This window comes from Remersonia thermophila, chromosome 1, assembly GCF_042764415.1.
Source record: "Remersonia thermophila strain ATCC 22073 chromosome 1, whole genome shotgun sequence".
In the NCBI taxonomy this organism is placed as follows: Eukaryota; Fungi; Ascomycota; class Sordariomycetes; order Sordariales; family Chaetomiaceae; genus Remersonia; species Remersonia thermophila.
In genome coordinates, this window is record NC_092217.1 from 3,348,103 (window position 1) to 3,372,751 (window position 24,649).

Below are 24,649 nucleotides of genomic sequence, written 5' to 3' on the forward strand. Positions count from 1 at the left end.
TGAGGGGGTCGCGTGTGTGAGTCTGAGTGTGTTTGTATTAGATGCAGTTGGGTACGAGGACTCTCGAAGTCGCTGTCGGAAGTGAAAGTCGAAGACGCTGTGCGCGAGTACTTCGATGCTCCTGCAGTAACCGGCTGGCCTCAAAGGAGGATCGAAATATCGCGATGGGGGGGAGAAAGATCACAAGAGGACGCGAGGTTCTGGTTGGAAGAGGACAAGGCCCGAGTTAGCCATCAAAGAATTCAGCCCTGCGGTTGCCAACGAAACGGTGATCTGGTTGGGTCAGGTGCTGATGGATGCTCGGAGGGGGCGGGGGACACATTTGTCGAAACCCCCACCACTAACGATCGCCGGTTCAGACATGCAGCGGGCGTCCGGCATCTGTGGACTCGGGGTCAAGAGCGGCAGCATTCGGTGGGTTGCAGAGAGCCACCTGACTGGATGTCTCTGCTGGATCCCGGCCGCATCACACCCGCAGCAACGCCTGGCCGCGTGTCCAGTCCTTGTTCGAGCTCCGACGGGTTGGGTGTGGTTGTTGGAGGGGGAAAAACCCCCATCCAACCTGGCTCGCACAAAGGCCGCCATGCCCCGCGCTGGTCGCACCGTGTTTCTTTTTGCTGAGGTTCTCCTCGGAGCGAACCCCTTCCCTCAAGGGACGAGCAGGAGGAGCTGGAGAACGGGAGGCGAAGGAGGGAGGCGATGTGAAGAAAAAGGAAAAGAGGAAGAATGAAGAAGAAGGAGGAGGAGGAGGAGCAGGAGGTTGTGGTAGTGGATGAACTTACCCATTGAAGACACACGCGCAAAGCAGACGCCAAGTATATTCACAATCCGTCGCCAAACGAAAAGACAGAGAGAGAGGGAGAGAAATACTGGCACCGGCCTGAACCAGCAGAAGAGGGGTTGACGAGGTCCGGTGATGGCGGGCGGGCGGCTGCTGGAAGATGGGAAAAGAGGAACAAAAAAGGAGAAGACCAAGTCCTCGCTGAGAAGCCAAGGAGTGGAAGAGCAGAGGAGGGAGAGCGAACAGGAGGAGGTTGAGGTTGGTGTCGAGGAACAAGTTGACTGGAAGGGGACGGGGACGGGGACAGAGGAGCAGGGCTTTGCCAGAGAGCCAAAGAGCCAGGGGTTCCAGGTGGGAAGGGGTGCGCCCTCGTGCGGTGTGCCGACCAACGAAAAGAGACTGATGAGGTCCACGGGTCCCCCAGCGTGGGGATTCCAATGTGGGGCCGGTCCTGGCTGATTCCATCCACCTTCCATTCGGCTGCCCCACCTCCATGCCTCCCCTCCCCCTAAGGGACCTAACGAGGTACCTCCTAACCTATAGCAAGCTACCTAGCCGCAACCTTTTTTTTTGGCCAAGTCACCTCAACCGCTGGGACTCGCCGAGCCGGCCGCCTGGGATGGCCCCCATTGGGTCGATGCCTGTCGTGCCTCTAAGTAGAGGTCGGATCGCGAAGTGCATCGTGGCACCCGACGTCTGGGATGGATTGGGAACCAAGGGCGTACATGGCTACCTACTAGTAGGTGGTGATGGAGGTGAGGTGGACGGAGAGAAAGTCTCGTCAAGGAGCTGGGTCCACCGCAGGCGTTTCGCCTGGCCGAGCCCCCGGCGGCTCTACCCCCTTTCCGGAAACCAACCGCCCGCCCCGCTTGCAGTCACCTCCCGGGGAACCCCCAAGTCTAGCCGATACAAGGGGGGGTTGACGCTCGGTTTTCGCAGCTTTCCATGTGTTGACACGGAGCTCGGAGCTTTGGAAAGGGGACGGGAACGGGAACGGGAACGGGAATGGACCAAGACTTGCAAGCTGGTTTTTTTTTTTTTTTTTTCTTTTGGAGTCCAACCCTAATCAACGTCCCCCATTTCCGCCGGGTTGCCGAGCTTGAGTCTGGTCTTCAGTAAGACGGGAAGAAGACGCCGTTGCTGCTGCATTCACCTAGGCAACGCTGCCCTTCTTCTGACACAGTTCCCCTGCTCTCCGCGTAAAAGAGTAACAGAACAGCCCCTGGCACCCTGCTTGTAGACGGCCCTATCGTTATCTGACTTTACATATGTACATAGTATGTACATCAGTCCTTCTGGAACGACCAGCCTTGGAGGCTTGGATCTGTATCCGGCGAGCTCGGCTCGGCCGGCCGGCCGTCCGCTGGGCTAAAAAGCCAGGGGGTCGGCAACAAAGCCCCAGGCCCCCCCAAGTTCGCCTCAGCAGCCCTGTCGGCCTAAGCACCTGAGGTATGGTATGCAGCGCACATACACCACTCAACTAGTGTATGTACGTACCGGCCTTCCACCTGGTGGTGGTATCGACGGCGATGGCGGCGGTGAAAGATACGCTCGATCGTCTCGGCACAAACCCCGGAGAGCGAGGCGCCGGGGCTCGACATCATGGGCGTGCTCGCGGCAATCAACTTCAGACAAGCCATTTGCCCCCCGTAAAACAACAAGATCCGACCCGGCGGTTCAGGCCGGGGATCCGATCCGTCCGCCAACGTTCCGTGCTACAGTATTCGTACTTTGCTGTGCGTGCCATGCCCGGGTTCCAATGCCGAACCACACCTCACATCCACCGCACCGCACCGCATCGCTTTCAAACCTGCTGATTACCTTCACATCTTCTGAAGAAGATATCCCAGAAGCCAGAAAAAACAAATCGCTACAGTATAACTACATACGTATGTCCAAGGCTCTGTTGCCAATGAGCTTCACACGTAGTCGCGAGTCCAGGACGGTGGAAGCCGTCGACGGTCTGAAATGGGCGTCCAACAACGAAGCCACCTCCGTGCCTGTTTAGAAAAGAAAAGAAAATCAGACGAAGCGTCCCACCATGCACTGGAAACGACAAATTCTCTGACCCGAGAATAGATTTAGAGCTCGGCCTTACATGATCGACGTGGAGCCGATTCGACTCCAGCGATCACCCAGCGGGCTGTGAACCTTCAATTTTGGTGCGGCAGCGCATACGTTGATCTTCAGGGGCTGTTTTCATGCACAAAACACTGCCGCTTGTTTGGCGTTCCAGCAGCAGCCAAAGGCCAGAGCGGCATCGGCTTGTCCGACAAGCTTGTGTTGTTTTGACAGGTTCCCGTGCCAGCTTCAAACCAGAATCATGGGTGCCGGAAACACGCACTATTACTCGAGCTGCTCAAGATACGCATCAACCAGGAAGTCACCGAGACTGCAAATACAGCGGGCAACGTAGCAAGGAGAACCATGATAGGATGTCGATTTCGATGACTCGGAAGATCAGGCCTAACGACTCCTTCTACGCGGACTATAGAACGACGCAGAGAGACAAAGAAAAAAAAGCAATGCAGCATGAGAGGGTAATATCGCCACGCTTTCATGCACCGCGGCCCTTCGGAAGCAAAGGCCAAAGTGTTTGGTAATAGCGAGGCGTGTGGGATTCCATCTTGGCACGAAATAATCCTTCAGCACGATGAGCATGGGGTAGAAGCTCAGAGCTGTACACACTAATGCCGTTTCTCTTGCGGTATTTGCTCCCTCGCCGGGCGCTCTCCGTCCGGGACGCGGAGACGCACCGGCTGGAGTCCGAGAAAGATTCCTGGAACGCCATCGAGGCAGGGATGGAGATGGGAACGAGGAGGGAATGGAAGAGGAGGGGAGGGAGGGGAATGGCCGCATGGGTCAAAGGTTTTGGCTCACACAAGCACACCTCACGTCGAGTCCACCGGGAACGTGACTTGCTCTCTCTCTTTCTGTCTCTCTCCTGCGCCGCGCGGGAGCAATGGCAAAGTCGCTTGGGTTTGGGTGTCGGGAGGAGTAGAAGGAACTGAACGCCCTAAATGACACCTCTCGAAAGCTGGATTCCAGCAAATGGGGATCGCTCGGTGATACTCGTCGCAGTGGTGGTGGTAGTAATGGGTATTGAATGGTGCCGTTGTTTAGGTCATCATACCCTCCGAGACCCTCGCTCCGTCGTGGAAAGGGGTCGTCATAGAACCCAGATGGTGCTCCCAGACCGTGTCGTGCGCCGCCCTGACCGCAGAACAGAAAAGAAACCGAAAAGGAAAACGCCTTAAGCAGTCTCCCGCTTGCCCTCCCGGAACTCCTTCTGCAAGTGGTGCGTTAGCCACCCGGATCAAACGCGCAATCGTCTCCTCCTCTTCATGTTGTTTGCGGGGCGCGTCTGCGTGGGTAGGAAGAGAAGCTCGAGGGGAACCGTACCAGAGCCTTGGCAGTGCCGTGCAGAGCATGCCTGTGGTTGCGGCGGAACTTGGGGTCAGTGCCCTTGAGAGAGGGGTACCTCTGGGTCTTGGGCTTCTTGATGCTGTTTTACGGGGTGGTTCGATTAGCCTTGCTTTCGGTGCGTCGTCTCGCGAAGGGATCGAAGAGCGAAAGAGAGCTTGTCGGAAGCCTACCCGTTCCGGTGCGCCTTGCGCGACTGGTTGTGCTGGGACGAGTTCTTTGACTCTGCAAACGACGTCAGTATCTTTGCTGGCTCAAAATCGGCAGAGATTCGGTCGTGGTAGAACGTACTGGCCATTGTGAAGGTTGTCGGCTCTGGGTTGTCGACGTTGTCTGAAAGGTCCAAGAAGCTGGGGTTTGCAAGGTTCGCCAACGAGACGACGCAGTCGCTTTTCGCACAAAATGGGGAGAAATTCGCTGCCCTAATCGGTGGGTGTGGCGGTGGGGCTGAGGTGTGGCTGAAACGAGCCGCGGACCGAAAGAGGGACGAATGAGGAACCCAAGAAACGCTGGCGGACGGAGCGCCTCCTCCTCTCACACGCCTTGCTTGGACGCCAGCAAGACTCGACGCAACGCTTGTCAATGATCCTGGACGCTGCAAAAAAGAAGAGAATACCTATTGCCTTAGGGATGAACATCTATGCAAGATCCATATACACAGAAAGCCAATTGTGTTACAGTCTCGAAAACCGACCCAGAACCGGCCATGCGATGCAGAGCCACCTCGGCTCCTCCCCCTCCCAAATGAGACAACGAGACAAACGCCTGCTTTACGTCCTTGCCAACCCCTTGCCGTCGTCGACTTTCATACATTTATTTGGCCGTGATTGGTGCAATCTGCTTGGCAGCGGCGACCATCTTCTCCGCCCTTGCGATCCTCTTGGACCGCATGACCTGGAGATAACGGATGAAGAGGATGAACATGAGCTCCACGCTGCAGCAAAAAGGGGGCCTTGTTAGTTTTCTTTTCTCTCGGGACGTCTGCAACCGGGCTCTGAGATACGCACCGCTCCTTGGTCATCATCAGGATGCCCTGGACCAGCAGGCCCTTGAGGATCTGCGGACCGATGCCCTTGAACAAGCTGAGGGGGCCTTCGTTCTCGATAATGAACTGCATAACCTCGATGAAGCTCTTGAAGGGCTTCCCTTGCCGGGCCGGGGGCGGCTTCGACTGCAGGCCGACCTTGGCCACGATCAAGGGCTGCGTGACGATGGTGGCGAGCGCCTTGGACATGGCGCCGAGCGCTAGAGGCTTGACGTTAGCTTGCAACGATCCGCGGAAGGGTTTGAGCGGCAGGGCTTTACCGAAGGCCTCCCACGGAGACAGGTTCTTCTTGTTGGGGAAGAGGATCGTCTTGAGCCTCTCGTAGGCGCCGTAGGTGATGCTCGGGTTGACGACCAGGACCAAGCTCGCCTTGAGGCCGCGCCAGAGCCCGCAGACGCCGTCCTCGCCGTTGACAACCTCGCGACCTGTTTCAAAGAAGCCTTTCCTGTCGGCCTTGGTTTGGGTCTGCTGGCGGGTGGTGATGACGGCCACCGGGATGGTAAAGAGCTGCGCGAGGGCGCCGGCAACGGCGCCGAGGGCCAGCTCTTCGAACGTGGACGACTTGTGGCCGGCCCCGCGATACTTGTCGTAGGCGTTGCGCACGGCCGAGTACCAGTAAAAGTAGGCAAAGTTGGTCGAGGCGACGCCGAGGAGGGCGCCGCTCATGCCGGCGTACAGGCCCGAGACGCCTTCGGCCGAAGCAATTTTGGTGACGGCATCCCAGGTGCTCGAGTAGTGCGTCTCCTCGTCCGCCTTGGCCTCGCCGTCGGCGGGCTGGCTGGTCTTGACCTGGACTTGCAACTTGGTTTTGATGCTGGCGGGCGAAGAGGGCGGTCAGCGTGCGACATGTCCACAAACGGCGCAAGAGACAATCAATGCGCCTGGCGGGTGCCGGCCAATGGATGGGAACTCGATTCACATACAGGTCGAGCGGGTACACAAGCGCATTGGCGAGGACGGCGCCCGCTGCGCCGGCCGTGGCCTTGCCCCAAGGGCTAATTGGGACGGGCTTCGACTGCACGGCCATGGCGACGGCCTGGGTGTCTCCCGTCTCAGGCTCGAGAGCGTCGGCGTGTGGTGTCCTGAGCCCGGCGTCGCAGAGGGCTTCGCGGTCGGCGAGATACCTGGAACGGCGCTGGATCCGGAATTGGCGAGTGGCTGCCGGTTAAAAATAACCCCACGTCCCTATGACGACGGGCGGCAGTTGATCTCGGGGAACGGGCTGCGCGTGACCACCAGAAGATGCCCGCCGAAAAAAACAAAAACACAAAGCTCGAGGATGGAGGGGAAGAGGAAACAGAGGCGACCCCAAACCCGGCGATGTTGAACAAAAATGACGACAAGGGACGGGGCAATGCAACTTGTACTTGATTTGAACACCGGCCGAGGAAGGGACCCTGACGGTCTCCAAGTGGGTCGCAGGCGGCTCTCTCACCCTCCAAAGCGCGGGTCCCAGTCCCGTTGCGCGTCCGTGAAGTCGGTTTCCAGTGCCGGTAACCTCGGCATCCAGCGTCGAGGGAACCAGCAAGTCGGGGAAACGCACCAGCCCTCCCTTGCCCCGCAATGGCTGGTCCGAGCTCCGACCAGGGCGCAATGAGGATAGATAACGTGATTCTGGCCCTGGGGAAGCTAAGCTCGAAAACGGTTGTTTTCGCATCCCGTCTTCCCCAGGGCATCTGGCCTTCGTAAGCGGCCATACCATGGACCGTCTCTGAAATGTTGACGACAAGCAAGGTAAGGCAACCTGACCCTCCACTAGATACCTAGGGTGGAACCTGGAATTGGAAGATGGCACATGGATCCATGTTGCCAGCTCCAAGACCCCACTCGCTCCAGGTCACTTCGAGCCAGTGCATGTGCATCGAGAAAAGATGGCGATCCGCCTGGAGGGGGCCGGTGGGTGGAGGCGCGGGTTGGAGATTCGAAAGATGGGGTAAGTAGGTGCCTTACCGTAGGTAGGCTTTAGGCCTACCCAAGGCAGGTAGCTGCCATCACCGGGCCCTGGGAGCAGAACTGCCTTCCCGCCTGCCTGCCTCCTTGCCTGCCTGCCTGACTGCCTGAGGTGATAGCAGTGGGTTCTCCTTCTCTTTCATCCAGTGCATCCGATGCTTTTGCATGGATGTGGGGGAGGATTTTTCTGAGGGCCCGAGACAAACCCGGATCAAGCACTCCCCGGTCCCGTCCTCTGCATCTTTTGTTGCATTGTTACACCACTTTCTTACTTTGACGAGATTCATCCCTCTTCGGCTTGGGACCTCATTCAAGTCCTCTTGCCCCTCAAGAGCTCAGAGAAAACATGCCACGAGAACAGAACAGCAAGTCGGAAATTAAGACGAGAGTTTCCATGCCCCCAAGGACCCCAGATCCTCACCCAACCTTGCAAGCGGCATGCCCAACGATGTTTTCCCTCCCGCTTGAATCTGCCTGATCGTCCGCAGGCGAAACTTGGAAGACATGTTGCCCTCTCAGCAACCAACGAACCCAGTGCCGACTCCCACCTGATTCTCCACCAGCCTACGGGCCTCTACCAGCAACTTCTGGCCTGTCCTTTCGGTATAATCTGTTGGCGAGAGCATACCTGTCCTCATCCAACCACCATGCAACACCGGGGATAAACGCTACACTTTCTTGGTTTTTGGTGCCTCTCGTGTTCCGTGGGAGTCTCTTTTTTATTATACCTTTGACAGGGTGTAATGCTTCCGTCTCAAAACCAGAGCCACTTCAGCTCAGCACACCGCCATCTACATTGAAACCAAGTCTTGCTCATGTGAAGGATCCATTGGCGAAACGCTCTCGATGGAGGCTCAGGCTTTGGTGAGCTACAGCTCAGGACTCTCCGCCGCAGCCGAGCCCGGAGATGGAGTCTGACTGTCCACAGCAACACGAGCGCCGTATGAAGGCTGCCCAGGGCGACAAGGAAGCCTTGGAACACGCCATCGCCGCCGCCGAGCTGTACATGAAGGCAGCTAGCGCGGCCAAGACAGCCGAGGATCGAAGGCGCCTGGGTCGGAAGTGCAAGGAGCTCATCGAGCTCGGCGAGCGCCTCAAGGCCCGCACCAAGGGCACCACCCCCGATGCCGTCGCCCAACGGTCCGTTCCCGAGTCCGCACGACCCCTGACGACGGCCGAAAAGACCATCATCCTCAAGGCTTCCCGGCTGCACGGCCATGTCTTCCCGCCCTGGGACTCGGCCCCAACTCCCGAGATCTTCTTGGACACCGATGGGACCCCCTACGCGTACGTCAACAAACGTGAGGACTCGGGATCGCGAGCATCCCCATAGCTACTGCTACTAACTCTCAACGCTGGTATCCAAGCGACCCCGCTCCCTTTTCCCTCTCGGCTGAGCAGAAGGCCATGGTGGCCGGTTGGCTTCGTCCCACCGAGTTGATGTCCGTCGCTGGTGAACCTGACGAGGTCCTAGAGCAGCTCATGACCGCCCAGGCCGAGCTGGACCTGGCGCAGGACCTGGCTACCGACTGCTCCGTCGTCGCCAGCTTGTGCGCCGCTGCTCGTCACTTTGGTCCAACCAAAGACTCGGTGAGAAAGCGCTCTTTTATCCCCTTGCGTGCCACTCATCGCATGCTGACACGGCGACGCAGCTCCTCGCGCCCCTGATGTACCCCTTTGACCACAAGGCTATGCAGCCGCAGCTCTCCAAGAGCGGCAAGTATGTGTTCCGCATGTATTTCAACGGGAGCTGGCGTCGCGTCACCATCGACGACCGGCTGCCAGCATCCAAGACGGACCGCACCCTGTACGCCGTCGACCGGCGCAACCCTCGGCTGATCTGGCCCGCACTGGTCGAAAAGGCGTATCTCAAGATCCGCGGGGGCTACGACTTCCCCGGGAGCAACTCGGGAACAGACCTCCATGCGCTGACCGGCTGGATTCCCGAACAGATCTTTCTTCAAAGGTCAGAATACTCGTTCGTCATTTCCCGCCGGCCCAAGCTTGCGCTCTCGGCAGAGTAGGCTGACCTTCCCAGCGACGAGATCGAGCTCGACGAGACGTGGAACAGGATAAAGGCGGCGTACGACGAGCGCAACGCCATCCTCACCCTCGGCACGGGCAACATCTTGCCAGAGGAGGAAAAAGCCTTGGGCCTGGTGAGGGAGCACGACTACGCCGTCATGGACCTGAAAGAGGAGGAGGGCGCGCGGCTGTTACTCGTCAAGAACCCCTGGATCGATAGCTTGGTTTGGACCGGCGTGGGATCCTCGGCGACGCTCAAAGCCCACACAGCAGGATCCCCGAAGGAGGGCACGTCGAATCAGTTCTGGATGGCCTTTGAAGATGTGCTCCAGCACTTCGACTCTCTCTATGTCAACTGGAACCCGGCCCTGTTTTCCCACCGCCAAGATCATCACTTCCGGTGGGAGATGCCTGACAAGACGGAAGAGCTTGTCTTCACGCACAACCCCCAGTATACCGTGCTGGCTACGTCAAGAAAGCCGATCTGGATACTCCTCAGCCGCCACTGGCAGGATGGCGAGCTTGACATTCTGCGGCAGCGCCGGGCCGAAAAGGACCACGGAGAGGACACAGGAGGAGGCGGAGGCCACGACTCATCCCTGGCAACCGTCTCCAAGCAGCTGGGGTTTATGTCCCTCGCCATCTACGCGACCTCGCCCCCGGGAACCCGCGTGCCGCTGCCCGACATGAGCCGCCGCCTGCATCACCATCCGCTCGTTGACAGCCCCAACATCCTGCTCCGCTACCAGCCAACCCCAGGCGTCGCCCAGACCCTGGTGGTCACCCAGTCCGAGCTGCCCCTACCGACCTACACGTTTACGCTCTCTTTCTTCTCCCACGAGCCCCTCACCGTCGCCCCTGCCCCGCCTCCTCTCCCGCATAGTCTCTCGGTTCGCGGAGCCTGGACTCGCCGCACGGCCGGCGGCAGCCCTGCCCACCCGACATACTACACGAACCCGCAGTACTCGCTGACCCTGCCGCAGCCATCCCCCGTGACGCTCGTACTGAGCACATCGACCCACGACCTACCCGTCCACATCGCATTGGCCTTTCCTCCGCGGACGCCCTCGTGCTCCTCTTCTCCCTCCTCTCCGCCCTCGCCTCAGCAGCGCATCACATCGCTTTCGGGCCGCGACATCCTGGCTGCCAGCCCGGAGTACCAGCACGGCGGGACGGCGGCGTCAGCACCACGTCTCGACGCCGGGACCTACAACGTCATTCTGTCCACCTTTGAGCCGGGCCAGCTTGGAGACTACACGCTGCGCGTCTCGGCCGCCGTCCCGCCGCGCCTTGAACCGATCCCCGCAGATGCTGCCGGTATGCTGCGCACGCCAGTTCCGGTCGGGACCCAGCCAATCCCGCCCGGGACGCTCACGTCGTCGTCATCGACCACCCGCTTCCTCGCTCCCGTCGCCCTCACCCGCCAGACTCGCCTCAGCGCCATCGCTGCGACCTCCCCAACCCCGACGAGCTCCCCATCAGCCTCGTTCTCCCTCCCAGGCACACATCCTTCCATCCGGCTCTCGCTCTCCCTCGGCCGGCCCGGCCCGCATGCCACCATTCTCGCCACCGCTCCGCGGTCAGGTGACTTTGTAGACCTCGCTGCTCCTACCACCAACGCCGGCAGCGCTCTGTTCAAGGGGGTCCCTCCCGCAGCCGGACTGCGCACGGGGGAGACGGATGTGCACCCCGATCTGGCGAGGGCGGGTGGGTTGTGGGTGGTTTTGGAGATGAGGGGTGGGGGTCGGCTGGAGAGTGGCGGTGGCGGCGACGGTGGCGTTGGCCCTCAGGGGGTTGCCGTGGAAGTATTAAGTGATGGGCTGGTCAAGATCGGTGGCTGGGAGGTAGAGGAGGGGGGATAAACTTTTCCCTCTCACTTTTTTGTCCTTGTTTGGTCCATGTTTAAGCTCAGCGATGGTTGTCGGCGCGGAGGGGGTTAGACAGGTGGGAAAGGGGGAGGGAAACGAACAAGAAATAGGGGGCGTGGGTGATGGGAGTACATACTCCAGCCCGACATCACCCAACGTCCAATTGACAAATGACAAGATCACACTGGCTCACTTTTCATTTGCCTGGACTGCTGCGTAGGCCCTCATGGTATCATGGCCACGTCATACCAGCTGCTTCATGTTCTCCATGTCACAGTCGGCGAGTTGGGTAGCCATTTCGCAGGCAAGGTCGAGCGAGACAAACGGGGTTCGGGACGTTTCTGCATGCAACAGGGCGTTCCCATAGAGGAAGGTCTTCATCCCGTCCGTCCTTGTTTTCATCTCAATCAAGCCGCGTAGCAGAACCGATGAGGATGATGAGCGGCAGAAGACGTGCCGCCTGCCCCTACCCGATGCCGATCTTGCTCCGTATCGCGCGTGTCTCAGGCACTGCCGGAACCAAGTAGTTACATGGGTGCCAATTGCCGGTGACAATCCTCCCCTGTTTGGCTTCATCTTCCTGCTCATTTCTGCCAATGGATACGGCGGGCCATTCGTTTCACTCGATGTGAGAGACCAGACCAGACCAGACCAGGCCGTACCGGGCCGGACCGGACTAGACCAAGACCACGTCGGCCGAGCTCACCCCCTCCCCGGCGCGTTCAACCTGCCCCGTCCATGTCTCTGGCTCCGGCACTTCCTCACCGCGGTGAGCGATCGGAACGAAGGCGCGAGGAGTACTCCCGAGCGAGTAACTACTCCGTACCTTCCAGAGCCTCTTCGAGAAGCAGAACCCCCCCCCCACCGAAGAAGCCGCCTCCGCCACACCTGGCTGGTGAAAAAGTTTTTGTTTGATAAAGCGGGTCCCGTCTGGTTCTGGGGGGTGGCCTGTTTCGTTTGATGAGCCCTGAACCCGGCGAAGGTACCTACTATATGGCAGCACAGTGCAAGGCCGAGGACACTCATGTGCCTACTGCGGCATACTACTATACTATATTGAGTAGTACGAAGTATAGTACACAGCATGTGCTACGCAGCACTCACCCGACAGTTGTCGTCGTGCCGTGTAAGCAGGCGTACGTGATCCCCCAAGGCGGCACATTACATCCATGATGCACCGAGGGACGTGAGATTATGATGACTGCACTTTCTTCAGTCCTTTTTTCCGATAATCTCCCCTCGCCCTGCTTTATCTTGTGCGACGTTGAGTCAATGAGCGGGGCCACATCCTCCTAATCCCCCCCCGCCCCCGGGAGGGCGCCGCAGCGCGACAAATATAGATGGCACAGCATGGGGGCGTGTGATGTTGTGATCCACGAGGGCAAGGCAAGGGAATGACCGGGGACTCGACGAGGACGTGACCGTGTATAGTACACTTTTTCTCCTCTGTCTGCGATGGCTTTGTATGTTTTTGCGTTTTGCGTTCCGTTCCCCCTGAATGCAGGCCTCCACTTGGGACGAACACGCAGGATTTGAGACGAGGTGGTCGACTCTCCCCTGCCACATACACAGTACACAGTACGACGATTTCCGTCCCGCCGGAACGATCGGAAACATGCGGAAATGTGCAGGCTTGGAGGGGAAATGTGGCTGACGGACAGAAAGTGTTTGGCACAAGGGCGCGGACGGGAAGCGGCACGGTCTCATGAGAGAAGAAGGGATGCCGCTGGGGCTGGGGTCGGTTCCCCCTGCGGTTCGTCAATTCGGTCATTTCCGCGATCAACGCCGAAGGAGAGGCGCGAGCTGGCTGAGTCCTGAAGATGGAGAGGGAAGACAGTAGAGAATATGCGTGGCGTGGGCGTTGCGCGCCGGGGTTGGGTTGCGGCCACGAGGCACCGTGGCTGACGACCTGAGACGGACCGTATTTGTCACTGCCGTCGCAGTTCGAGACAGGACTGGGTCTCTGCGACAGGTGCAAATGATGACAGACAAACGGGCCATGAACCATTCTTCTCCTTCTGATCAGGAGGACCTTCACCAGCTACACAGTACACTGGCCATGACGGGGCAGAAAAACGCCGACCTACCCTGAGTCGCGAGGTCATACGGTGTGCTAGTATGGTAGAAAACCAGCCACCTCAAATACCATGGGTGGGTTGCTGTGGTATCAAAGTACAGGTAGAGCGCCTCCACCGCGCCGACTGACGTCGCGGCCGCAACTCGCCTGTCCCCGTTGCCGGGTGCCGCGCGCGTGTGCAACTCTCCCTGACTCGACGAACGCATCGAACCCCATCGCGGTAACGGGCACTGCCCCCGGCGGCAACCAGGACAACGGCAGCCGCCAACATTGGGTCGGGCCAAGCTCTAATCGTCCCGGGCATGAAACGAAACGAAACACAGGCGCGGATCTCCCCGTCCCCGATCGCCCGTCCATCAGCTTCTTGAGTCGCACACGTGCCGGCTCATTGTCGTCCACCCAACCCTGTCTTGGATCCCGAGGAAGACGGGAGGGAATGCCATGCCCCGGCGCTCCGGGTCGGTGGTTCTTCCGTTCCACCCTTCCCACACGTTTCCGCCTTCGGGAAAATGGAGCCTCGAAGGGATGGGAACTGTGTTGTTTTTTGTTGCGGGGCTTGCAGTGTGGCGCGTTTCAAAACGACGCTTGCCAAAGGGATGGAAAGCTGTGCCCACCCGCGTCCCCGCCCATGCTCGAGGCTGGTCCCGGCTCACCTTGGGGCTTGGCGGCCCTGAGGCGCCTGATTGGGCCGACGGCTGAGAGCACGGCACGGAAGCTTCGATGCGGGCCATTCCCGACCGCGCAGAGGCTCAAAAATGTTCAGGACAGAAAAAAGAAAAGAAAGAGAAAGACAAGAAAGAAAAGGAACCAAAGTTCCATTGACTGTAGCGGGCTTGCTGAAACTGAGGCGTGCTGGCTGGTCTGCACGGTTACAAGCACGTTTCTGACATGTGTTCGGGCCAAAATGGAGATCTTCAGCAAATCTCAACAGTCCCGCCCCACATCCAACTCCGCTTTCTACCCGTTTCTGGGAGGCAGGGGGGCGGCCCTCGGGTCGATCTTGCCGCGTACTCGCGAGGCGTGCCAACAAACGATGACATGACCTCCCTCCCTCCCTCCCCCCCCCCCCCCCCCAAAAAAAAAAAAAAAAAAGAAAAAAAAACGACCACCGAAATGCAGGTTCTGCGTCTTGTGCAACAGAAAACCAACCCGACTCTTACAGGTTTTTCTTTGCTCGGCCGTCTGCTGATTGGGCCGTCTTGCTGGCGCCCCCAACCATTGGTTGACACTGTATCTTCCGGGCGTGCCTCATTGGGCGCCCACGGCTGACCGCAGCGGGAAAAGAGCACAAAGAACATGGCCAAGAAAACAAACCAAGAAAGCCTGCCCGTGCGGCAAACTCTGCGCTCTTTTTTCGTCTCGTCGACCTGCAGGTCTTCAGCCCGGCTCGCCAATGGGACGGGCCCAGGAAATGCAAGATGCAGGTACATACCGTGCCACGCACCGACCCGCGTCTTCAGAAAAAAAATAGGTCCTGTCACCTTTGCTGATGCGATGCAGGTGAGAGGGGCGAGAGGAGGGAGGGGGAGAGCGGGAAGATGAAGGGAAGGGAAAAGCGGCGGGGACAGACAGCAGCCCAGACAGCAGCTCGACATGACAGACATGAGATGAACTGCCGCGGAGCGGCTCGGCGGCACGCCCAGGGCTGTGCGGTGACACCAAGAGGTGCTTGCTCTAACGATACTCAGCTCTCGGCCCTGGTCAGACGCATTCTCACTCCTCACTTCCCTCGTTGTTTTGCCGAGGGGCTGCGGCGTCACGCACACATGGCCGGCGTCAAAACTGCTCTCGTCGTTGGGGTGTCTGGGAGGGGGGACCGAGCAGCGGAGCAGCGTGTCGAGGGATGGCTGGGCGGAAACGCCGCCGTGACCGTCTTCCACACAGACGCAGCAGACGCAGGTAGCCTGGCCCGATCCAGCCTAGCCCGAAAAGGCACGCTTCCCGGATTCGCTGTGTGCCTGCCAAGGCGGCCTGACCAGGTTGTGGGTGTGGTCGGGAGCTGGAACGGTGTGTTACAGGGTTGCAGTGGAAACTCCATCTACGGGCGGCCCAGTCCTTTGGCCACCCCCCCTGGGGTCCCCCCCACCTGGTCCCGTCCTCGCCCATGTGCGAGGTGGGTACGCACACGTATCGGTGCTACATGCTGGTGCTTTCTGTCTTGTTCTTGTCTGTCTTATATATCTCAGGTCGGCCCGGTCCACCACCCTTCTTTCTTCCCTTTCCTCCACACCACGGTCTTCTCGTCTCCCGTCTCGTTGGGCCATCGTGTCATTCCTTTTTGTTTTCTTCTTTGGGCATTCGTGCCGTTCTCTCCTTTTGGATTTTGACATCTGTCAGTCTTGACGTTCTCTTTTGACCCTCGTCGCCGAGCTTGCTCCGCGCATCCTGCTCCTTTCCCAACCCCCTGCATCGATACTCGATATCCGATACCCGGTCGTGACACCACCGAGCACCGCACGAGTATCATACCCGCGCGCGCACACAGTTCTGCTTTTGATTTGGTGTCAGCTGGCGTTGGCACCCTGGACATCACTTGCATAGGCCGACACGCTTCCTTCCTCTCCTTCGATGCGCCCAGCCAGCTCTTGAAGAGTCGGGCATAAACGAGAAACGCGCAACACAAACACCTTTGGATTTCAAAACACCACCACCACCGCTTACTTGCTCGAGACCCACCCGACGCAACCTGTGCAAAAATGCTCTTGACCACTGTCTTCGCCGGCCTGGTCGGCGTTGCCGCCGCCGCCAAGGATCGCCGCACCTTTGCCGTTCTCCGCCACTACGGCCGGGGCCCGTTGACGACGTGCCGCGCCGACCCCATCGTCTCGCCCGGCAAGCCGGCGGCCCACGTCCACACCGTCATGGGCGCCAGTAACTTTGGCCTCACCGTGACCGGCGAGCAGCTGCTCGAGTCCTCGTGCACCACCTCCAAGCTCAAGGGCGACATGAGCTCGTACTGGTTCCCCTCGCTGTACTTCAAGGACCCCGAGACCGGCCTCCTTGAGCCTGTCCCCATGTACTACATGAACGTCTACTACTTGTAAGTCGACCTCGCTGTTTTGTGTGAAGGTGTCCCCTCCATGTGTGTCATGTCTCCGAGATCTAACCTTGGACGCCACCCCCCTTCCAGCTTCGACGCCACCAACGACGACATCAAGGCCTTCCCCCTGGGTCTTCAGATGGTCAGCGGCAACGCCATGCTGCGGTCGGCCCCGTCGACCTCGGGCGACGTCCAGCTGGATCCCTCCAAGGGGCCCGTGCAGCCGGCGCAGATCGTCTGCCCCCGGCAGAGCTACGACCCCCCCAGCTACCCGCCCAGCTCGAACGGCACCAACGCCGGCATCCAGTCAAGCCGGGACAGGGGCGCCGGCATCGGCTTTCCCTTCCAGCCCTGCGACGGCCTCTACTCGCCGATGCGCGTGGACGTGCACATGCCGTCGTGCTACAACCCGGCCGCCGGTCTGACCGACTACCGCAACAACATGGCCTTCCCCACCGACGCCGGCAACGGCAAGCTTGACTGCCCCAAGGGCTGGATTCACGTGCCGCACATGTTCTTCGAGACGTATTGGAACACTCAAGCTTTTGCCGAGCGCCACAGGAGCCTCAACGGCAAGGGCTCTCCCTTTGTCTTCAGCAACGGCGACGTGACCGGCTTCTCGGCCCATGCCGACTTTGTCAGCGGCTGGAGGGAGGATGAGCTCCAGAACATCATCGACAACTGCGACGCCGGCCACGCCGGCCTGCACTCGTGCCCCGGCCTCAAGTACGGCGTCAACGACGACAGCGGTTCCTGCAACATTGCCTGCCCTGTGGACGAGAAGATCGATGGCAAGCTGGAAAGGCTTCCCGGCGATAACCCGCTCGCGGGCTGGTCGTATGGCGCTGGCAACGCTCCGGCCCTTAACCCGGCCCCTGTGCCTCTGCCTGCCGTTCCCAGCGCGCCCGCCAATGAGCCCTCTCCTTCGCCGTCGTCCGCTTCCTCTTCCTCTTCTTCCTCCTCCTCTAGCGCCCTGGATGAGCGCGCCTCTTCGACCCCGGCCGTCGTCGCGCCCAGCCCCGAGTCGTCAACCTCCAAGGTTGCTGCCGCTCCCGCCACCACCACCACCAAGGCTCCTTCGCCGCAGGAGACCCCCGCCGCCGCCGCTCCCAGCCCCAAGCATAGCAAGCCCCACCGCGTCACCACCGTCTACGACACCGTCACTCACTACGCCACCACGACCATCTACGTCGAGGGCTCGGCTCCTACTTCGATTGCCTCGCCTGGCGCCGCCGCCGCCGCCACCACCACCCCTGGCAAGGACAAGCACGCCGACATTGGCGAGTTCCAATACGTCGGCTGCTTCCGCGACTCGCACGCCCGCGTCCTTTCGGGCGAGACGCATGCTAACCTCAAGGGGAAGCCCGTCACCAACGAGGCTTGCGTCGCGCACTGCCTTTCTCGGGGGTTCACGATCGCCGGCACCGAGTGGACCTCGGAGTGCTTCTGCGGAAACGTGCTCAGCCCGGCGGAGAAGCTGGACGATAAGGAATGCTCGATGAAGTGCCAGGGCGATGACAAGACGACCTGCGGCGGCGATTGGGCCCTGACGGTGTACGCCAAGGGCGGCAAGCTGGGCAGGAGGCACGCCGCGGCCCACGCGCACAAGTTTGTGGGCGCTAGGCACCACCATCATGCCAGGCATGCTTCGGGCCGGCTCAGGCGTTGAGAGGAGGGACGGGGGGAAGAGGCTTTTTGGGGTTGTCCATTTTTTCAGTTTCATACCTTTTTTTTTTTTTTTCGACAGAACTTTCTCCCTCCACCGTTGCCTGGCAGCGCTGAGGCTAAGATGTTTCTTCTTCGTTGTACTCAACTTGGTTTGGTAGGGGACAATTAGAGGAGGGAGGTGGCATTCAGGTTTAGGACTCTGGGACAGGTCGGGTTCGGTCAGGTCAATTCATCAGGGTGGTGGGAAGAGGTACTGGTATCAGCCCATGTGCTCTTCTACGCCGCACGGTCCAGCGTGGAAAGGCGAAAAACGTCAGGGGGGGGGGGGGGGGAACCAGGGAATTTTGTTTCTTGACTTTTGTTCTTTTTTTTTTTCGGTTACAAACTTTGGTTGTTTTTTTATACTACAGACGATTTCGAGGTCGGAAGGCTTTGGGATTGTTAGTGACGACGTCATGACACACTTTTGTTCGATAGTGCTGGTGATGGACGGCTGTTGCTTTGAGCTAAGAAGAGCTGACGAGAGCAGCAGTAGCAGCAGCATCACGCCTCACCATGCACGCTCTTCACTTTGTTGGATCTGGGGTGGTTTTCCTGGAGATGACGGGTGGCTTTTTTTTTCTCTCTTTTCTTTTGGATTCGTTGAATGTGTGAATTCAACTGGTTTTGAAATCTTGAACAGGATTTTCACACCATCGGGTGATTGTGTTACTTGTTGGAGTATTTGTGGTTTCGATGAAGGTGTGCTTACTGCGTACACACTACACTTTACCCAGGAAACTTTCCTGGCCATTTGTGTCCCCTAGCAGGAGGTTGAAGGGTTGGGTGGGAGCGGAATGTCTTGCTGATGGAAGATGAAGTGAGAGGGCATCTCCTATACCCAACCCTAACCCTGTGGTGGTGACTTTTTTTGCACCATTGCCCTTGGTTCCAACACCTCCAACGCTTTCATGCTTTCACCGAGACACCGTTTCACCAGCGTCAGTTCAGCACCATGCCCGGCGTCCATGTCGTATGGGAAAGCTTGAAAATCTGATGCTTTACTAGTCATGGAGTTTTCATAAGTGCTGCATAAGATCCCAGAAGGCTGCAATGTTCTTCTGAGCACCAACACGACCAAGATCTTGTTCGGCGTCGTTCGCTCACTTGTCACTCACTTGTCACTCATCCACCTCGTCTGCTTTCAGCCCACCTCCTCGCCCACCGCTCCCATGTCTCTCTACCACGAGACCGCGGCCGTGCTGGCCGCCCCGTCATCACACGGCGGCAGCCTCAAGTCAAGAATCTTCAGCGACAAGAGCCTCAAGTCTTCGCCTGCGCAGGTCTACGCCTTGGCCTTCGAGTCGAGCAAGTGGAGCGTCATCCTGAAGGAGGTGGTTGAGAACTCGGAGCTGCTGCAGACCGAAAAGAGGGTAACTATCGCATTCCCCGTGCTCACGATGCCGACATGCACGCTCACGCATCCAGCTCACCCCGGCTCTCTCCATCCTTCTCGTCCACGACCTCCTCCTCTCCAAGAAGGGCATCGCCCTGCCCGCCTCCCACGGGCTGCGCCTCGCCGTCGAGAAGCACAAGGCCCGCCTCCAAGCCGAGCTCACGCGGGCCAGGGTTCGCCGCAAGTGCGCCACGGTGGACGACCTGCGCGCCCTCGTCGACGCCGAGCTGGGGCCCGCCCACCCGCGCTGGATCCGCATCAACGCGCTCAAAACCACCCTCGACGACCAGCTCGACACCACCTTCCGCGGGTTCGTGGTGGTGCCGAGCATCGACGAGGTCGTGGCCTCCGCCGGCCAGGGGCGCAGGGTCATATGCCTCGACGGGCACGTGCCGAACCTCATCGCGGCCTCGCCGGGGGTGGACTTCACCAAGACGGAGGCCTACAAGTCCGGGGCCATCATCCTGCAGGACAAGGCGTCATGCTTCCCGGCGTACCTGCTCGACCCAAGGCCCGAGGACGGGGACGTCATCGACGCCTGCAGCGCGCCGGGGAACAAGACGACGCACCTGGCGGCCATCCTGCACGAGCGGCGTGCGAGCGGCGCCGGCGGCAGCGGCGGAGCCGTGGCCTGGGCGCCCCGGCAAGGGGCGCAGCCGGCCCCGCGCGTCCTCGCGTTCGAAAAGGACGCGCAGCGCGCCGAGGTGCTCAAGAAGATGGTGCACAAGGCCGGCGCCGGGGACGTGACGACGGTGCACGGCGGCGCCGATTTCTTGCAGACGAACCCGGACGCGCCCGAGTTCCGCCGCGTCGGGGCGCTCTTGCTCGACCCGTCCTGCTCGGGCAGCGGCATCGTGGGGAGGGACGACGCGCCGGTGTTTCATCTCCCTTCTGCCGGCAGCGGGAAAGGTGGTAACGGCAACAACAACGGCACCGCGAAGAAGAAGACGACGACGATGGCGGCGACAACGACGAACCTCGGAAAGAGGAAACGCCCCGGTCACGGCTCCGGCATCACCTCCCAGGAGCAGCAGCAGCAGAAGCAGCAGCAGAAAGCCCCGGCCCCATCGGCGCCGCCGGACTCCACCTCAGACCCGGCCCGCCTCGCCTCCCTCTCCGCCTTCCAGCTCACCCTCGTCCAGCACGCGTTCCGGTTCCCTGCGGCGCGCAAGATCACCTACTCGACCTGCTCCGTGCACGCCGAGGAGAACGAGAAGGTGGTGCTCGCGGCGCTGGCGTCGGAGGCGGCGCGGGCGCGCGGGTGGCGCGTGCAGCGGCGCGACGAGCAGGTGCGGGGGATGCGGGAGTGGCCGGTGCGCGGGGATCGGGAGGCCTGCGGGGAGGGCCACCTCGAGGTGGCGGAGGCGTGCATCCGGGCGCAGAGGGGGGACGGGAGGGGCACGATGGGGTTCTTTGTGGCCTGCTTCGTGAGGGACGGGAAGGAAGATGAGGGGGATGAGGAGGGTGGCGAAGTAGCCAGGGGGGATAGGAAGAGGGGGAAGAAGGAAGAGGACGATGGGCCGTTTGTGAGGGACGAAAGCGGGAGGATCGTGAGGGATGAGGACGGGATTCCGATCCTGAAGAGCACGGGGAAGAAGGTGCTTGAGATGAAGGATCTGGAGAAGCAAGGGGTGGTGGAGGTGAGGTTTGGCGGGGAGGATGACGACGATGACGACGGGCCGTTCGAGAGGGACGCGCAGGGGAGGATCATCCGGGGGCCGGACGGGATGCCGAGGTTGAAACCCCGGAGGGGCCCCAAGGAGATGGTGGTGGCGGATGATGAGGAAGAGGATGGCGAAGAAGAGGACGACGGAGAGGAATGGGGAGGGTTCGACGACTAGATAGTGGTAGATGTCTTGCTTAAGAAGTTTCCGACTCTATCTATTTCTACCAGTACGACGTAGCGTACCTAATTTTATCATCCACTCCGTTGTCTACGTACCTTGCCTTCTGTACCGTGAGCGCTCTCGTTTCAGGCCGTTGTCGACAGATATGTATGTAGGAACTTCGCCCGTCTCTCTCTCTCTCTCTCTCTTGCTCGCTCTCTCTCACCGGTAAACGTACCCGAAACAGGGGTCTCTTTGGGCCGCTAGCGACGTGGGAGAGCTGAAGCCGACGAACCGAAATAAAACCCCACATCACTACCACACACCGCACATCTACCATCACCACAATAACACAAGCTCGACCAACAACCACAACATCATCATCATCGCCGTCGCTATGAAGGAGCATCCCTATTTCCCCCGGACGGCGGCGATACAAGGCTACGTGCCCAACGCGTGGCCGCTGCCCGTCATCCTTGGCGCCTTTGGAGGGCTCATCGGCGCGTTTGTGCTGGGCTGGCTCGCGCTGGCGGCGTGGCTATCGTCGGGTTCGAAGCCGGGGCTGTCGAGGGCCGACCGGGCGGCCGTGGCTTGGTTTTCGCTTTGTGAGTTCCCTCCCCATCCGTCGTCCAAGCACCCTGCAGGGCGTTTGGCGACCGACGGAGAGCCATGGCCTGCGGGGCGCCCGGATGGATATCCTTAGGGGGGCACCTAGGGCAGTGTGAGATCGTTCGAAACGGCTGACTTGGGGATGCTCCAGGCGGGTTCTTGCACCTCTTTTTTGAAGGTAAAAATCTCCCTAGCGCTGGCCGAGCCCGCCGGCCATGACGCTACGCGCGCCTGGCTGGAGCCGGTCCGTCGGGAGGGGAGGGGGGCGGAAAGTCAGGACGGCGACGCAACGCCGTCCGTCGTCTCTCGTCTTGCTGAGTTCCCGGACGGTCACACGGCTGGTGGCCTGCCATGCGCGATCCCTCTGTCTCTAACCGTTTGTCGACCCCCAGGCTACTTCGTCCTGAACCATGCCACGCTCGCCTCCTCCCAGTCCCTCTTTTCCCAGCTCTGGAAGGAGTACGCCCTCTCCGACTCGCGCTACATGTCGTCGGACCCGTTCATGCTCTGCATCGAGTCCTTGACCGTCGTAAGTAGCATGCCTTGGCTTACTTTACCTTTGCTTTTCTTTCCGTTTCCCTCGCAGAAAGAGAAACAGGAGAAGAAAAAAAAACACAGCCGACTGCGGCTCTGGATATGCCATGCAGACAAGAACAGGAGGGCTGACGGCAAGCGAAAACAACAAGCTCCTCTGGGCGCCCCTGTCCCTGGCCACGGCCGCGTTGACGGCGCGCTCCTCCCGCCGCCGCGGCCCGGCCGAGCAGGCGGCCCGCCACCTGCTGCAGATCGTCGTGTGCGTCGGCCATCTCTACGGCGTGGCCCTGTACTACGGCACGTGCGGGTTCGCCGAGCACATGCGCGGCGAGGTGTACAGCCGGCCCGAGTTCATGTACTACTGGGTCTACTACGCCGGCATGAACGCGCCGTGGGCGGTGGTTCCGTTTTGTAAGTGCTTTTTTTATCTTCCCTCCCAAGAGCTCCTTGTCGGAGCCTCGAGGGGTTCGAGCTTGGCTGACGGTGGTGGCAGGGCTGCTCTGGAGAAGCGCAAAGGCCATTCAGGCGGCGTTTGGGGTTGCCGAGAGGTTGGAGGAGGGGAGGAAAGAGAAGTAAGGGGGTCGAGGAGAAGCAGAGTCACATCTGGTCACCCAAGGATGTCGGTAGCGTCTTCAAGGCTTGACCACGGAAATTCAAAGCACACACATACATACACACACACACACACACCCCAAAAAAGCCATAACGTAGTGTATCAGAAAATTGCAAAAGCCTGTCGACATCCCACACCGCCCAGCCGCTGTCTATCCCAGGGTATCTATCTTTGTACCATCCCTCACCGCACATACTTGCTCATGAACCGCCTGTGGAAATCGGACCGCAACAGATCCTGTTACAACAACATCAGCAACGCATTCGAGAGACACCCCCCCCTCCTCAACCAACCAACCAACCAACCAGCCAGCCAGCCAACCACCCAGGATGCAACCCAGGAGGAGGAAGGACGACTCACATTGACAAACTCGGCCTTCTTGCCCTTGTCCTCGGTGCCGCGGGCCTGGTTCTTGAACACGACGTCGTCGTCCCACCGGCGCTTGATGTTGAAATCCGGCTTGTTCAGCAGCGGGTTCCCGAGCGCAATGTCCCGCTCGCGCGCCTCCTGCTCGGCGGCCTGGCGGGCCCGCTCCTCGCGCTCGCGCTTCTCGGCCCGCTCGCGGCGCACCCGCTCCAGCTCGCGCTGCAGCTCGGCCTCCTCGTCGTCGTCGTCGTCCGAGTCCGAGTCCGAGTCGGAAGAGGAGTCTCTGGCGCCGTCGTCGTCATCGGCTCCGCTCTTTCTTTTCTTGGCGCCCGGCCCGGCGTCGCTGTCGTTGTCGCTGTCGCTATCGCTGCTGCTGCTGCTGCTGCTGCTGTCGTCGTCGGCGTCGATGTCGCGCGTCTCGGCGAGGATGCGTCGTCGTTTGGCTTCGGGGTCTTCGTCGTCGTCGTCGTCGTTGCCTCCTCCACGTTTTGCGTCTCCGCCCGAGGTGAGCGCGAGCGGGCGCTTGGCGGCGGAGGATGGCCCGCCGGTGCTGTTGTTGTCGCTGTTGTCGACGCCGGGGATGGGGGCGCCCTTGAGCTTGGCGTAGTGAGCGGCCTCGGCGGCTTCGAGCTCGGCGCGCAGGTCGCGCTTGGAATGGTCGGCCTCGCCGCCTTGGCCGGGTTGGCTGTCCCGAAGAAGCAAAAGTCAGCAGGCGAGCGAGCATGGGAGGTAGGACAGCCTCCGCGGAGGGGAACGGTGCGTACCGGTACTTGAGCTGGGTGTAGGCCGGAAGGAGACGTTGATGGTAGGCCGGCCCGCGGAGGGCTTCCTTGCCCCGTGCCTGTTGGGTGGTGGTTGTTGGTTAGCCTGGCGGGGGGAGCACGATAGGATCCTGCCAAGGGGATTTCGCTGGGTAGGTAGTTACCGGGTCAAAGGTCGGCCTGTGTGCTGTGGTCATGGTGAAGGGGGATCAAAGATGCGGTAGTGCGGATGGTGGTGAGCAGGATGGCTCTCGGAGGAGGTTGTTTGGAGGAAACTCTCTCGAGCGGCCCCGGCCGCAAGGGTGCCCGGACAGGTGCAGCGAATCAAAGGAACCTTGGAGGTGCATGGGACGCCGATGGCTTGGCGCATCCGAGCAGGCTTTCTAGCGCTCACCGCCCGCGCCAATGGCGGCAGAATCCACCAAAATTTAGCGGTCTTTGGCGGCAGAAACATGGCAACCGACGGATGCCCATGCCTGCCCCCCCCTCCATGGGCTTTCTGGTTCAAGGTTGACGACTTCCGTTCCCAACCAACCTCACCTCTTCGTCACCAAGAGACACTCTCCGTCCCACCTCATCTGCCCCTTCACCTTTTTCCCCCCTTACCGATACATACACACACACACAC

At 60.1% G+C, this 24,649-nt stretch overlaps 7 protein-coding genes across 7 annotated transcripts; 4 read left to right on the plus strand and 3 right to left on the minus strand.

Moving 5' to 3' along the window:
- Positions 1-4,034: 4,034 nt before the first annotated feature.
- Positions 4,035-4,502, minus strand: VTJ83DRAFT_941 (60S ribosomal protein eL29; the record flags this gene model as incomplete). Its single annotated transcript, XM_071014640.1, has 4 exons — positions 4,035-4,070; positions 4,184-4,286; positions 4,378-4,429; positions 4,496-4,502. The coding sequence occupies 4 exons, from the start codon at positions 4,500-4,502 to the stop codon at positions 4,035-4,037; spliced, it is 198 nt and encodes a 65-aa protein (XP_070870294.1).
- A 515-nt stretch (positions 4,503-5,017) lies between these two features.
- Positions 5,018-6,276, minus strand: VTJ83DRAFT_942 (uncharacterized protein; the record flags this gene model as incomplete). Its single annotated transcript, XM_071014641.1, has 4 exons — positions 5,018-5,138; positions 5,212-5,449; positions 5,510-6,063; positions 6,173-6,276. The coding sequence occupies 4 exons, from the start codon at positions 6,274-6,276 to the stop codon at positions 5,018-5,020; spliced, it is 1,017 nt and encodes a 338-aa protein (XP_070870295.1).
- A 1,769-nt stretch (positions 6,277-8,045) lies between these two features.
- Positions 8,046-11,086, plus strand: VTJ83DRAFT_943 (uncharacterized protein; the record flags this gene model as incomplete). Its single annotated transcript, XM_071014642.1, has 5 exons — positions 8,046-8,063; positions 8,128-8,486; positions 8,567-8,789; positions 8,852-9,165; positions 9,238-11,086. The coding sequence occupies 5 exons, from the start codon at positions 8,046-8,048 to the stop codon at positions 11,084-11,086; spliced, it is 2,763 nt and encodes a 920-aa protein (XP_070870296.1).
- Positions 11,087-15,865: 4,779 nt separating this feature from the next.
- VTJ83DRAFT_944 (uncharacterized protein) lies at positions 15,866-17,878 on the plus strand (the record flags this gene model as incomplete). The annotated part of the gene is made up of 2 exons (XM_071014643.1): positions 15,866-16,209; positions 16,300-17,878. The coding sequence occupies 2 exons, from the start codon at positions 15,866-15,868 to the stop codon at positions 17,876-17,878; spliced, it is 1,923 nt and encodes a 640-aa protein (XP_070870297.1).
- A 1,210-nt stretch (positions 17,879-19,088) lies between these two features.
- VTJ83DRAFT_945 (uncharacterized protein) lies at positions 19,089-21,153 on the plus strand (the record flags this gene model as incomplete). The annotated part of the gene is made up of 2 exons (XM_071014644.1): positions 19,089-19,289; positions 19,345-21,153. 2 exons carry the CDS (start codon positions 19,089-19,091, stop codon positions 21,151-21,153), a joined length of 2,010 nt encoding a protein of 669 aa, XP_070870298.1.
- A 382-nt stretch (positions 21,154-21,535) lies between these two features.
- Positions 21,536-22,857, plus strand: VTJ83DRAFT_946 (uncharacterized protein; the record flags this gene model as incomplete). Its single annotated transcript, XM_071014645.1, has 5 exons — positions 21,536-21,743; positions 21,899-21,925; positions 22,140-22,276; positions 22,434-22,692; positions 22,775-22,857. 5 exons carry the CDS (start codon positions 21,536-21,538, stop codon positions 22,855-22,857), a joined length of 714 nt encoding a protein of 237 aa, XP_070870299.1.
- Positions 22,858-23,077: 220 nt separating this feature from the next.
- VTJ83DRAFT_947 (uncharacterized protein) lies at positions 23,078-24,218 on the minus strand (the record flags this gene model as incomplete). Its single annotated transcript, XM_071014646.1, has 4 exons — positions 23,078-23,131; positions 23,255-23,945; positions 24,025-24,101; positions 24,186-24,218. 4 exons carry the CDS (start codon positions 24,216-24,218, stop codon positions 23,078-23,080), a joined length of 855 nt encoding a protein of 284 aa, XP_070870300.1.
- Positions 24,219-24,649: the final 431 nt, after the last annotated feature.